The 15,861-nt window shown below is 40.2% G+C and overlaps 1 protein-coding gene across 1 annotated transcript in view; it reads right to left on the reverse strand.

The window, feature by feature from the left end:
* PTPRG (protein tyrosine phosphatase receptor type G) overlaps positions 1-15,861 on the reverse strand; it is a 389,517-nt gene that overhangs the window by 24,898 nt on the left and 348,758 nt on the right. Inside the window, exon 15 of the mRNA XM_014872991.2 lies at positions 5,003-5,094. Coding sequence (XP_014728477.2) covers positions 5,003-5,094 — 92 coding nt within the window. The remainder of the gene's footprint in view (positions 1-5,002; positions 5,095-15,861) is intronic.

The raw sequence follows: 15,861 nt of genomic DNA on the forward strand, positions 1-15,861 counted from the left end.
CAGAGAATAACGTTCTGAGGTCCCCAGTTAAAAAGAGCCAGTGACCCCTGCCCTGAGCAGCAGCAGCCATTAGAATAATGTTAGCAAATCCCTGCCACATCGCTGGAAATACAGATTTATGTTATTTTCTTACATTTCAAGACATTTAGAAGAAGGTGCCACTGGAGTATAAAGATATTTTCAATTTATGTGATGAGGGAGCTAGACAGCCTGCCTCCGAGTTCAGCCAGCCTGTTCAGACTCCAAATTGGCAATGAATCACTAGGCTCACATGGCCACAGGCAGGAGAGGTCTGCAGAGATTGCATTCCCCCCATCTAACTGCTCCTGCAGCAGCACTGACCAGCCCACTCCAGAATTATGGAGGAGGGAAATAAAACTCCCTGATCTCAAAAATCCAAATGCTGCATTAAGCTGTAAAAATTCACAGTTAGCTTTGGGGATGGAAGGTGATTTCTTGGCTTAGTGTTCCTTTCTTAGAGCAAAAGGACATGATTACTCAAAAAAACTTACTGTGTTATTCCAGTAACCGGCCAGGGGGAGGGAGTGAAAAGCTCTGCTGTGGGAGGTGGCACTTCACACTCTTTTTGATACAGGAATTTGGAGGGCACATGTCCTATATAGTCAGGCTATCAGGGGAATAGAGGATGACAAATGTGACATCAGTTTTTAAATTGAGATCCAGAAGGGGTTTTAGGCACTGCAGCCCACTATACCTGACTTCTCTGTGGGGCAAATTGCAAGACTCTGCAATAGAGGAGCAGAGCTAGTGAATGCCTTGAATGCACTGAGGAGAGGTCCCTGAAGAAGTCTACAGGCTGCCTAGAAGAGAGCAGCATATACATTTCCAAAATGTGTGAAAAGGCCTCTCAGAAAATATTACCAAAAAACCTGTTCTGGTTTCGGTGCAAAAAGAAAACTCACCTTGTGAGCTACCAGGTTAGAGGTGGGACTCACCTGCCCAGGAATTGCCAGTGTTCAACATTTTCTGGTAGGACCTTACAGGGACCTAACCTATTCATAAATGGACTGCAGAGAAGACAAAGTGTGTTTACAATACAAAATTATTCAGGATAGTTAGAACGAAAGCTATTTGCGAAGGGAAGCTGAACAATCTCGCAGCACTGAGTGCCCCAGTGACAAAATGGCAAATGAAATTCAATGTTGATAAATGCAAAGTGATGTACTTGGAGAAAAACAACCCTAACTATACACATATACTGACAGGTTCCCAATTTGCTATTGCCATTCAGTGATGAGACCTTGGGGTCACACTCAATAGTTTTCTGGAGGTGTCAGCTGAGTGCTCAGTAGTTGTTAAAAACCAAATACGATGTTAGGAAGGAGGAAAGTAATAGAAAACTGAAAACATCACTGAACTCTGCAGTAAAACCACCTGCCATATACTGTGCACAGCTATGGTCTTCCCATCTTGACAAGGTTATGGTAAAAGGAAGAAAAAAGGTACAGAGGGGAAAACTCATCGCAAGTCTGGAGTGGCTTCCTCCAAAAAATGAAGTGAATAATTTAGATTTCTTCAGATTTGAAAATGGGTTATTAAGGGGGAATATAAAGGCAGACAGAATCATGTGAGTAGACAGGGATGCACTTTGTAATGCTAGAAGTAGGAGGCACCAAGATAAGTTATTCAACATGAATTAAAAGCAAAAGGAAGTCTATTCGTGTGGAACAAATTGTAGAATTCATTGCCATGGGATGCTTTGGACATCAGGAGCCTGAAAGGGTTCAAGAGATAATCAGAAATTTATGGAAGAAAGGTCTATCAAAGACTGCTAAATGTAATGATGCTAAGAAAAAATCTCTGGCTAGACCAGGAATAGATATAATCTCTGGCTCAGGAAGCCTTTCAATCTTTGTTTAGTCTTGCCCTTAAACTCTGCCCCAGTGCCCCTGTAAAAGTGTGGTATCTCATCCTGTACACCATAGCAAGACAGTGCTGGAGCTACCTGAGAGCAAGCCAAAACCCTTCCCTGAACTTTTTTTAGTCTACTACTGAACAAACTCCAAGGTTGAACACAAAGAGTTATGTCAGAGACCAACACTACTGATGTAGGATCTTTATTTTAAAAAGCTATTTGTTGTTCAGTATTAAATTGGGTCCTGTATTTCCAATTTATATCAAAAATTGAAAATTCACAGGACTCAAAGGAAATCTTTAAAATTCTGTATATACAAGAAAACCCAGCTATCATCAGACAATAAAGCTGGCTACTTGCACTATGATTACCCAGAGGGAATAAGGATTCATTTTAGATGTACTTTCCAAGGAAAGATTTGTGAGTTCAAAGTCCTTTTTTTCTCTGCACATAAAATGCTTCCTAAGCACATTCACAAAATATTTAGCTGTAATTACAGGTCAATTTAAGAGGAGGAGAGAGTATTCACACAATTTACTTTTAAAGGAATCTTCTTCCTGTAAAAGCCAACTCAACACAGCCCTAAATATGCTGCCAAAAACACAGGAAGTGACACCAAAATCTAGCAACAAACAAATGGAGGATGTTCACTTTTCACACTGGGTGGTATATGTGTGTGCCTAGCTTAGTCTTTCCTTTTACAGCTTCTACCTTAAACCTCCTGTCACAGAAATTTCCAAAGAGATTTTTGATCCTTAAAATCTCATGCACTGGCTATCTTTGGGAGGATTTATTTATTATTGCAGTATTGATCACATTATTTCAGCATCTCCTTGCCATCCTCTTTTCTTCCCCTTTTAGATGTAAAAAGCTATATTTTTTGTATGACTGCAGAATCCATTTTCAATCCTTTTTTCAAAAGTTCCACAGGCATGAAGGCATGATATGGATGTGGTACTTCCCACCCAAGGTAAGCAGCCCTGGATTCTCTGTTTTAGCTGGAATCTTATTATTTCTCCATAAAACATGAGCTAAGTCTTCTCCACAGCTGGCAGATGGAACTCCAGCACATGGACCATGAGAAACTGCACTGCAGCCACTCCAACAGCTACTGTACAAATGTAACCTCGGGTTCCACTGTCCCATAGCCACTCTTCAAACTGGGGCTCTGACCTCTGAGCCAGTTTGGGCACTTGTGAAATATTTTACCTACGGGCTCTGTGAAAAATCCTGGGTTTCAAATCAGGCCCATGAGAAGACCAGCAATGAAGGGGAGTTGGGTGGTTTATCCCAGATATCACCTTGTTCCCATTCTTACTCCTTACTCTAGCAGGATATTTCTTTTACATTTAGGAAGCTGAGACTTCAGCTATGGGGAAATACACCTGGAGTAGCTATCCTGACTTCAAAGCAGACACTCCAAGTTTTAAGCCAGCACGGAGAACAGAATTTGGTGCACACAGTGCAGTTGGAGTTTAACTTCCCTTTGGAAGGGACCCTGTGCTCCCCAGAATGGCACTAATTGGCCAAAGCTCTCTCCAACTAGCTGCCACAGCACAGCACTCACAGCAGGGAACTCCAGGAGGAAGGGAAAAAATAAGGCTATTAGAGCAGTGTTTTTCTTTGCTAAAACACAGGCGGAAGGTGTCCAACATTTGTTAATAGCAGTGATTTTGTGACAGCTGAAGCAAAGCCTGCTTAAAGCCAGACCAAGTTTACAGATGTGTTGTTGATTATTTTGAATAATTAAATGGTGTAAAACCCAGCTGTGATGAATAGCACTGAGGTCGCAATTCATAAATAATTGAGAAGAGTGAGTCGCATTTGATCATCCTGATCAAATTCTACTCTCTGGAGAATAAATGTTTGTCCTGAATACCATCAACATTGTTAAATGCCTCAATATTCCTGCTCAGCCATCCAGCCAGCAGTCAATTGAACTAAATCACTTTAACACCTTACACATTTGCCTTCCTCATGAATACAAAATGTTTCTAACTTACACAATGCTTTTTGGGCATCAGACAAAGCAGACACTCTTTATAGACAGTAACCAAACAGCAACAATAAACGTTTTAAATGATCCCATTAAAAACAATTCCTGCACAATCTTGTCTTTACAGTGCAGTAAGCAAAAAAGCTGTAGATATAAGGCCACCTATTTTGGTTCAGCGCTTGTTTGTAAGCAGAGCTGCTGCTCTGGTTCACAGGCAGCAGGCAAACACACTTTCTTTTGCTCACAGGGAAGCCAAAAGTGCAACTCCATGTGATTTCCTGGGGCTTCTCCTGTTTCTCAGTACTTCCAAAAGTTCAGCAGTGACTGTAATTAGACTGAGTGATGGAAAAGCCTGACTCTGCTGTCTTATGCTGCATGATGTTTACCATGCTTACATAATATGGGTTTGGTAACCCAGAGGTAGAAAAATACTTTCACTCCATTGGAATTATCTCCAAATGACAGCACATTTATAGGTCAGAATCTGTTCTACACAGGTAACAAGATGCAAATTTTAAAATAGTCACATTAGGTAAATACCACCAGCTAAACCTCAAATCCTTTCTCCTTTGTTTTACTGGAACAAAATAATCAATGACTTCAATAGCAATCTCTCCTGTCTGAACAGAGCATGAAGGACTCAAGGAACTAACTCCTAGTTTGGGTTTTAATCAAAGACCAAATTCTACTACTTTTACTCATTGCAAGCACTATTTCACTAGTTTTGGAATACTCAGGGGATACGTGGCTTTTCAGATGACTAAGAGGAACAAATGCTGCAGCAAGAAGAGTAAAATAATTGTAAGAAAACCCTGGAGTTAAAAATGACTGTCTGTATCTTCATGTTGTTCCTGGGGACTTGCAGGCAGCTTTTCCCATTTAATAAAACCCTAGGAGGATTCCCCCTTAAAGGCACCAAATCTATGGTGGTTAGAAAGCATCTGTAAATATCCAATCCCACATTGCTCATAGCTGGTAGCAAATTGGTATCATCCTGTTTCTTCTGATACATTTGAGCACTGCATTTACCTGACATGACAGCCTCACACAGATGTCACATGGTCCCCAATTATTAATACACAATTAACTTTCGGAAAACAACATTTTATTGGTGGGTCATTAAATCGTACCTCAAAGTCTTCTGAGAACCCATGCTGGTTATTAGAATACAGCTCACTGATGTGTTTAACAAACTGCTTGACTGGAATTGCTTCCATATCATCTGTAGGAAAAAAAGAAAAAAGATACTCAGAGTTGCTCTTTGTTTCATACATAAAACTTGAGGAAGTCTTCACTCGATACCATTTAGATATGAGTTCCCAGGGGCAGAGCTAGTTCAATATGCAGTAATAAGAAATCTTGATAAATCTGGCCAGCTTTAAGGTAAACATTTCATTGTATTTCCAATTCTAAGCACTACAATTTTAAATACTGAGAGCCTGTTCCCTGGGATGCTGATTTATGAAGTCCAGTTTAAGCTCAAGGATAATCAGCTCTTGCTCAGTTTCCAGATGGCTGTGGATGGGATGAAGAAGCCTCATCTCACGTTATATAAAAAGAATAGAAGAGATTCCAAATGTGAAAATAAAGTTGACAAAACTTACTACCAGTAAGTTTTACCAGACTGAGCAGACACACAGAAATTTCTTTTTTAATAAGAAAGTTATTAAAGTTATTAACTTTTTCCCTTTCACACAATAATGTAGAATCCAAGTGGCCTTATGAAACTGCTTCTGAGCAAAAGAACAGGCAAACACAACAGCCACACTAATTTGAGTTTTCTCTCATGCCAGACATTATTCATAACATTGAATATTATTGAGTATTCCGCTGGACCATTTGGTCTTGCATAGCACAGTGCAATGCCACCCAATATACCAGTAAATCACTCTTATATGTCTTAAAAGAAAGAAGTTGAAGACTCAAACTGAAGACAAACAAAACTTTAGAGCACCTGGGACTCCAGGCAGATTCTAATAAAGCTGGGGTGTAGAATGGCTGCCTTCCTCCTCTATTTAGCTCTCAAAAAAGGCCTGGATATTGTTATGACCACCACTGCAGTTGGCAGAAAATTTGTGCTTGCCAAGATTCACCAGTTAATATTTTCAGTCTGGCATTTAGAAAATGCAAATTGCTATACAACTGTGATTACTTTCAGCATGTGAAATAATCTATTGCCTGATGGCTACTATTGTCTGATTGCATGATTTTATGGCAATACCCTGTATTTATATAATCCATTTAATATTCTTCTGAAGATAGCATCTAGGTTATGTTTACTCCCAGTAACTCAGTGGTGTATTTTTGCTCTCATTTAGCAGACATATGGTTTGGTGCTACAGCTGCATTATAATCTGGATTCTTTTCCTTTTAAACATCTACATTATGATAGAAAAAATCCAAATATTTCTACAGATACTTAGCAAAATTTAACGATAAATAAATAGATGTGACATTTACTGTATTCAGAGTGAAAGATCTTTGGCAGCTAAAACCTCTAAGCTGTCACATACGCTTTTCTTAGCAAAGGGTATGAAGATCTGTATGTGTAAATGAGGTTCTACTTTGGCAAGAATTTTATAGATCCCTGACAATCTGATTTCTTTCCAGCTGATGGCAGTTAATATTGACCATGTCATTACTTCTCTCCTTTTATTTTATAAGCTAATGCTCTAAGGTGGCTTTTTGCATCTATTGACATTTTCAGATCTCAATCACCTCTCTTCTATTTTATTTACAAGGGCCAATTGTTAAAGATATGTTTGCAATCTGGTCACCTCACAGTATAGTAATGCTACTTTAATTAACCACATGCTCATTTACTGAATAATACAGAATTCAAAACATTTGACAAGTGTATGCACTTAGCAAAAAGCTGCAGCCTGCAGAAATGCTGGCATTTAAAAATATTTAAGTGATAACATTTATTCTATATAATATTTGGAATATCATAATCTCATAACAACATTTATATCAATATTTTCACAACCAAGACATTGGAATAGAATGATCTATAGGAACAGCAAGGACCTGTAAAACAGTATTTCCTCTTCTGAAAAGTAACCCATACATCCTAGATTTCCTTGAAAATAACTTCTGCTATGACAGCAATTACATGTAATTTCATAAGAGAAGTTCCGTAGTTATAATTTGGGTTTTTTCCTTGCACAGTTTTAGCTCAATTGAAACCAACCAAGATAAAGGATTGGCTGCAGCAGACCAGTGTGTCCAAGCTAATTTTGCAGAAGGCCGAATTTAACTTTAATTGTGATCTGTGAGCCAAAAAATACATTAGAGATAACATGCTCTCCAGTACATTGAATTCCCAGCAATTTCAAGGATGGGTCTGCACCAGAAATCCATGGCAAAGTGTGGTTAGGCTTCTTTTTATCATCATCACTGCATGGTGGCAGTATGTCTCCACCTTTACAGCCACTGCTACTTCAGTTCTCTCTTGTTCATTGTCCTCCCTTTTTCCTCTTCTGCATTTTCATTCTGATTCCCTCCAGAAGCCTTAACCCAATGCAGTTTCTTACCATATCTGATGACATGGGTAACAATTACACATTAAATAATTAAATAGGAAGTATTGTTGACATTTGAGCTCACTGGGTCAGAGGGAAATGAAGTTTCCCGTCAACTCAGGAAAATCACGCTGGAGAAAATATCATTATTACACATCAGAAAGATTAAAATCAGAACTATGAACATTAGAAACTAAAAAACAGTGTAAGATTTCCATAACATGGTGGGATAACATGGTCCAACATGGTCTGTGACTGGGACAGGCACAGTCCTGAGAGGATGGACAACCTACAGTGTGGTAGGATGTGGCTGGTGCTCCCTGCACACCCACCTTGCCCCAGCTGATGGCCACAGGAAAGCAGCTGCACAGGAGATAGAGCCTATCACATTAACCAGTGAAACAGGAAAATGCTGAAGTAATTTGGGCCAGAATTTTTCTATTCATAACCTCCAACTCCCGCCCAGGAACATAAATTACTTTAGCTGGATACAGGCACACTTAGCCATGGGCAGCTTGCCAGGCCTCTGGTAGAATGTGTGCTAACACTCTGGAATGGTCTGAGCTGACATTATCTGGAGATGCCTGTGACCTTCTCCAGGAAAACCAATAGATGTAGCTAGATGCACAGAATCTGATTTTCCTTTAGCTATCGTCAGCCCAAAGGCTTTGGTTAAGCCTTCTTTCCATCTTAAAGCAAAAAGACTTAAATGACTGTAATTCTTTTAGTCGATTGAAGAGATTAATAGAATCCTATAATGGCTAATCAGCAGCTCTCCATCGTTCTCTGCATATTCACTTTTGCACTATATACTTCTTCCCATCAAGAAGCTGGAGTGACATTTGATATTGTCAGTGCTATCCTTACATTTTGCAAGACCTACACATTATTCAAAGAGGGAGGTGTTTTAATAACATACCTTCACCTCTAACACTGCAGATATAATTACATTTCTGTCTAGCTTGGGTTTAGCCATCTGTTTTATCAGCGTCAATAAAGTGATTCTGGATTTACTTCACTGTGAAATATGAGCTGAATCTGGCACCATAATAATGTACTAACTCTTTGTGTTACACAGAGAAAGAAGTATACTCAGAAGGACAATATTTTAGTAATATTTTTAATAATCAGATACTACCAAAGCTGACACGTGGTGGGATATGTTTAATTTCTGTGCTAAATATTTAACATATTGGAAGAGTTTCCATCTTGACTTGCTGGCCCAAGCCAAGCACCTAAGAGGAGTATCAAATAAACTCAAAAGGGGAGTACAAGGCAGCTCATTTCCTGCCACAAAGACACAATGCCAAGAAGAAAATCATGTTTGTTTGAAAAAATGACTGTAGAGGAAAACCTTCAATAACACCTCCTTTTTAAAGAAATGGCAATTTCAAATGCAGAATTCTTAACACATTCTTCATAAGACAGACACCTTCAAAAGAAGCCCAAAGCGTATAGAAGCAATGAAGTTTGAACAGGGTTACATTTAAAGTTCAGATAATTAGTAATCCTACCAGGAAGGATTTTCCCATAGCTCCCACTTAATAAGCTGCCTTTGTAATGTTAAAGCAATAGGGGCCAATTTCCAAAGAAAAATAGGATATCCTATCAGAAATGACATTTCCACATAATAGGGTCTCAGATTCATTTTGATTCATTTATAGTCTGAGAGCTCACCAGATAGTTTAGTGGCATTGTATTGGAATAGATGGGTTTGGGTCAGGAATTAATGAAGAAGGTCAAAACCAAAGTGCTTCCTCATATTACCTTTATTTAGATGGAGTTTTGGTGTTTCTGAAGACCAGATGTTTGACACATGAAATAGTCTTGGTAAGAAAATTCTCCATGTCTTTAAAGGCTTTCTGTTTTTCATCTATTATGTCACCCAGCCTCCTAAATCCAATATACGTCCTGCATCTTATGCCTTATTCTTAATATGAAAGTTTATTTGGTTGGTTTGTGAGCCCCTGCACTTCAGTCTCTCATTTACTAAGCCACCTGGATTCATGTGCCATGGCTATCACATGCCTTGGTCCACCTGCTCCCACAGCAGCCACTCACTGCTCTGTGCCATCCCTGCATCCCTGGAGCACCTCCATCAGTTCTCAGCATGCTCTACACAGCTGGCTTCAGCCAAAGAATGAAGGGATTCTCCCACTGCCCTCTGCCTGCCTAGGGACCTGAGCAGTGACCTGAATGCACCTCCTCATCTGGCTGATGACTGTAAGACAGGATTGATTGATTTGTGGGGAAGGATTAGTTGTTGGTTGGGTAGATGGATTGATCCTATTCGTTAGGATGACGAATAGTGAAGGGACAGGGAAACTTCTCTTTCTGAAGACAGCATAAACCTAACTTGGCTTATGATGATCATTAAAACAGTGATATGGTTAGGGACATTGATCCTTGAGAATCCACTCTCAACAGTGTATCCTTGCAGTTCTCTTTTTCTGCAAAAAAGTCTTTCCAAAATATTTACCAGTAGGATTGTAACAGGACTGGATTTCACCTCTTAATTAACTGAAAAATAACAAATATTAAAAATGCTTTCCCATATCCATAGTAAACAAGCACCTTTCTGTTCCCAGCAACACTCAACCCTGAGATTTCATCTTTCCCTCTCTCACTCTCCATTCCTAGGAAGAACATTGAATGCAATCACAGGATTTTTAAAAAGATACTTATGCATTGTCAACCACCTTGTTAACAATAACACCTTAACCAGTGAAGTTTCATGGGTGTTTTACTTTTTACAAGGAGGGATGGAAAAATTCTGCAAGCAGCTGGAATACCTAGCATCAATATTTAGGATGCATTTCACTTAAAAAGGAATCTAACAGCCATTGCATAAGCTACAATACATAGCAGAGTGAAGGCTGCCAGAGCTATGGCAGCAGGAGTAAGCATGTGGAATGTGATATTCTGTCTCTCCAAGGGTGGCTGAGCATATAGAATACTGCAAGGATGAATAGCACACCCTTAGGCAAAATTCTGCCCCAGAAGAGATTATTAAAAATTCCCATCAACTCAATTGTCCACCTCTAGAGAAAAGCTTAGACAAAACTATATAAATCTACAGATTGAGCATCCACTCCAAAGTGCACATACTCAAAAGGGCTTGAAACTTCTTATGCTGCTCAAATTTTGGCACAGATTGAATTGGAAATATCTGAGCAGACAGAAACAGCCAATCCTGTGTTCGTGTTTATGAAGCACTGTTTTTAATAAAAACCACCTTTCAAAGTGAAAAGGCGTGGAAAACACTTTGAACACATTCAAAAGTCCTGGAAAGATGGGCACACTGAAAGAAAAACAGGACTCCTTTCAGCAAGATAATTTCTATCTATTTATTATAATCAAGTCAAATGAACACAAGGGCAGGCTTCTGATAAAGGGAAGACAGATGAAAAAGCAGAATATGAAAAACCACCTGTGTAATTCTTCAGCTACATTCATCTCTCTTGCTTCAAGACTTAATCTACTACAATGCTATTAGCCATGTGTCAGTCAGGAATATAAAGATGTTAATGATAAAATTTTATACATGTCAAAATAAGAGCTCACTTTAAATCTGCTTGTACAAAGATTAGGTTATCATTAATTATAAATGTAATAGCAATACACTTCTCCCCTTTAAGCAAAAAACCAATTTCAGTCCAAGAGAATGAAATAATGTGAATTTTCCCTTAGCCCAGACATTAAACATGATCTTATTTGGTATTGCCAGCTAAGGAACACAATTTTAATCTTAGACATTTCCATCCTCAGGTCCCACTCCTGCCCTCAATTACACACAAGCTTTACATTTGAGCACCTGAAGATCCAACTCCAGAGTTCTGCCTCCCAGTGTAACAGCTCTCAGAAAATTATCTCTCTGCATTTCACATGGCCACCATAAAAACACATTCTTTTGTGTTGTAGCCAACCCCCGAAGTTTCCACTAGAAGAACCACAACTAGATATCATACCATAAATTTTACAGTGTACTACTGCAGGAGCAGGGTTGGTACCAGAGTAAAAGGAAGGTGGATGTTCCCTAAAATACCTTGATATGCTCTGGGCTTCAGAGGATGGCTGTGTTTGCCATATGGCATTCATGAATTTAATTGAAGCTGAAGAGAGGTACAATTCACAATATGGTGCTGGAACATAAATCCACAGGGAGCAGAGAGCAGAAATAAAGTCTTAAACAGCTGAAAAGCACCACTTCTGTGCTCAGTGAAGAGCTTCATGCCCTTGAGAAAGAAGCCCTGGGCTGCAGTTAGTGCAGTTCCTGTACCCCACAAGGCTCACTGTGCTCGTGCACTGTCACTGTCACTGTCACTGTCATTGTCACTGTCACAGACGTATCCTGGGCTCTGCTCTTTAGCTCTGGGGATACAACTTGAGACAGCCACACCTTAGCAGAAAACAGTAAAATACCAAGCCTGTGCTGGGAAGCTGCAGTTTCCTTGTCAAATGAGATACTCATTACTGTCTCTTCACAGAAACACTTTGTCAAAGGGTGCATGCTACCAGAACACAGCAGCTGAGCCTGTAAATAACACACCAAGTCTGACCACTGACGTTTGTCAGGAAAGGTTCAAGGAATTATTCAAGTTATTGAAGAGCTAAGAATTAATAAGATGGAGTCATGATGGAACTCCTTGTTACCATGAAGAGACAGAGGGAAATGAAAGAGGGTCATGGATGCCCTGGCCTTCACACCCTGGTGGGTGTGAGGCGGCCAAAGCACCTTTTCATTGCTATTCCTCTGCGTGCTGGACTTGTACACCCATACTGAGACATTCTTGCAGAACCATGAGTGCTTCTCCATCAGATTCTGCCATTAGTTTTTTTAAAATACATTATTAATAAATTCCATGACTAGTTAAAAAATTAATTTACTGTCATTTAAACCTAAAACTGAACATACTGTGATCTGACTGGGAAATGTTTCTTAAATCTTGTAGTCTAGACACAGCTGAAATGATAGGCATTACCTCTCAGAAATTTTACTTATACTGAAAATATAAGATGTGAAATATTTCTGGAAAAGATAGTAAATGAATGAGCTGCATTGGCCAGCTGTTTTGTTCTTTATGATCTATGCTTCTCTGGACTGTGGTCAAAACGACACAATTTTGAGCTTTCCCATCAGGTCAAGTCTCAAGTACCTCTGTACTGATCTCATCTCAAGTCCTACTGACTGAAGTGCCACATGGGCTAGGGAAAGGAACGGGTAAAGTCACAGCAAGATCCAGAACAACGCTCCACCCAAGAGCATGAAAACTCTGACACAAAGGAGAGGAGGAGGATAGAAGTTTTTGTTTTTTTTTTCAATTTTATTCATTTCACTGTTTGATATCATCTAAGTTGCACAGAGCTGCACTTCTGCACTGCTGTTGAGGAGCAGATCTTGCTAGGAGAAGAAAGGAGAACTGCTAAGGGATGCATTTTGGCTTCATGGTTGCAAAACACAGAGGTCTGCAGCTGTGCTGCTGCTGCTGTTGTTGTTACTTTCCCAACTCTGCTGAAAAGGATCAAGTCCAGAAAGATCCAGAAAGTCAGTCAGATACTGACCCAGCAATAAAGACCAAACAAACAGATGCAGGAGTAGATTTGCTGAGTGAAATCCTGCCAGAGACAAATGTTTTAGAGAAGAAATCCAGGCAAAGATGATGTGTATGTGGCCAAAATTACTGAAGCATGGAGACAAAGAGAGAAGATACAGAGAAATAATTCTGTTGGGCAGAATGGCAGGGGAGTTTTCAGAAATCTGCCGTTGATTACAGATGAATAACTGTTAGGTGCAAGGCTTATGTGAGTTGAGATTCATAGCTCAGATGTAATATCCAGTGGGTGACTCAGATAATGATAACTCCTTTGTCCTGTGTTTCTCTAGATCAAGCAGTGCAGATAATTATGAATAATGATAATGATTTGGATCTCAGAGATAATTTGCCCAGACAGGCACACACCTATGGGTGATGTGGCTTCCTGCACAATAATTAAGGATGTAGCCAAGGGAGGTGAAATAGAAAAGGGATAAAATGATTCTTCTGCAGGAAGATTTTTTAGATGTCACACCTGAAAAGTTGCACTGTGTGCCTATAGCATGTAGCTGGCAGTCTGATTTAGACCTCACAGACGTGAGAAAACAGAGGGTTTGCATAAACAAGAGCAGGACATTGAGCAGAAATAAACACAAGCGCTACCTCTGATTATGCAAACACATCACAGAGCAGAGCAGTGGCACACAGAAACACCAGGGCTCTTCTGAAACCTCGAGCTGTGTCAGGACCTTGCTGTGCCTGGCTCCCAGGCACGTGGCAGAGCCAACCCAGACCCACTCAGTTCCCTCTGCCCAGAAGCTCACTGTATGCTGAGATGGGTCTTGGCAAACCTGCTGAACATCTCCAGCCACGCTGCTCTAAATTGTCCTCAGCGTGGCTGCTTGCTCTTAAATAAGAGTGGAAGTTGGACCACTGAACTGTAGGAGGTAGAGGCACAGTCCCACAGGGATCCAGTCAAATTCCTCTTGTAAAGATGGGGTTTCACAGTCCAACAAGGTTACTTTAAAAAACTTGTTTCTGTGAAAATGCCACTTACATTTTGCTTCTAGTATCAACATGGCAAGTAAGACTTTCTCACACCCTGCGGCAGCTTCCAGAGGAAAAGTTCAGAGGCTTATCATTTCATCAGTTGCCATCAGTTTAAAGGAGAATTTTGTCATTTCATGTTCTTAAGGCATTTCAGTGGGCTGTCTATGTGGGAGCAGCAGCTGACGTCAGGGAAGACTGTCATCTAGCAACAGGTATATGGGGGAGAGCAGCTCACTTCTACATCTCCAAACAAGGAAAATGCCTCAGAGAGCTTCAAGATCTTTCAAGGCATTATCTCCTATATTTGGAAAAAGCCAACATAGATGGAATTTTTCTCTACTGACTTGAGCCTCATGGCTGAAAGTATCCATGTATTAACTATGATCCCTGCATGGGTAATAAGTAATACACACAAAGTGAGGCACTTACAGAGGGTGATTTGGCTTTTGGTGGCCTAAATAGCTTTAATGTCAGTGTCAAGATCTTCAAATTCACCAGTTCATTCTCTTTTAAGATTTTCTGGGCATGATTCAGCTTTAGATTAAGGCCCCTCCATTTCGATGTATGTATGCAGGTGTCTCTCTATGTCCACTATATCCACAAAAATGTGGTCATTAGATTGGGAATTCAAGAGTTGAATTCTCTTTTGCAACCAGCTAGACTAAACTTCTTTCTAAGGCTCAATTCTTGATGTGCTTTAAGACTCATCAGCAATCCTTGCAAATTTTTAACTACAAAGCTGCTCAAGGTGTCCTGCAGCATTTGCTCAGGGGATGCCTTAGTCTGCAGTGCCCCTTATCAGGGGTGAGCAGCTCTTTCTCAGCATCACTGAGTCTGAGCACACCACAGGGAGCACTGCAGTGACAGTGGGATCATGTTCCTCACAAAGCTGCTGTGGTCTCACAAACTGGCTTACTCTAGTCATGGGAAATGTCCCCAAAAGACAATGTTCTGTTCCCAGGCACTTTCTGCTATGTGCCAGAATATGTGCAGAACTTTCTGCTGGAGAAGCACATGCTGCCCTGACAGTACTGGCTGCCTGCACAGTTTCAATGGAACTTCTTCAGTCTACACTAAAATTCATAAGATTACACTCCAGTCTTAATGGACTGACCATCAAAACATCTCTGTGCAACAGGGAAGAACCACTATCTCAACAACACACACTGCAGCATGAGAAGATGGAGCTTTCTGCTGGTTCCTTTTATCTAAGAAAAGAATTGGCTCAATTACAGTAAAAATACTACACATTGGCCAAAGAGGTTTCTATCTGAAGGGAGAATTTTTCTCCTCCCAGTGACTTGTAGACATAATCCCCTGGCTTTATGCTGTGCCAGAGTCCAGTTTATCCCAGCCTCCCCTTCCCCACAAGCTCCAGGAAGGTACCACATGAGAGCAGACATGGTGGGACCATTGAAACCGACTGCCACAAGCAGTCCCAACAGGCATTTGTTCCTCTTGGATTCAGAGTAGGAAGAATGGAGTTCTCCAGCTATTTAAGTACTTCTGTGAAAACTAATCACTGGTGGTCTAAGATTAAAACCCGTTACCTTTACCCTAAAGGAGAAGGATGACTTCTTGCTGAGGAAGTGAGGTGGCCAGGACATGCATTTTAGTCTCCAACAGAAAGGAGAGGGGACAATAGCACATTTTCTTTATTTTCAGTGGTACAGCATCAGACTGCAAGGCAAACTGCCTAACGCTTTCTGCAGGAATGTAATAGCTGACCTTTTCTACTAGTTCCCATGGGTACTTTGAAAGACTCTTTCTAGAAATAAGTCACACATGTCTACTGAATAAAATCAAGGAAAATATAACTGGACACTCTCACTTTGCTAGGAAGCAAGTTTCTTCAGTATCTCAGAAAAAACTCGGATTTCT

The sequence above is a fragment of the Sturnus vulgaris genome, chromosome 11, assembly GCF_052056855.1.
Source record: "Sturnus vulgaris isolate bStuVul1 chromosome 11, bStuVul1.hap1, whole genome shotgun sequence".
In the NCBI taxonomy this organism is placed as follows: domain Eukaryota; kingdom Metazoa; phylum Chordata; class Aves; order Passeriformes; family Sturnidae; genus Sturnus; species Sturnus vulgaris.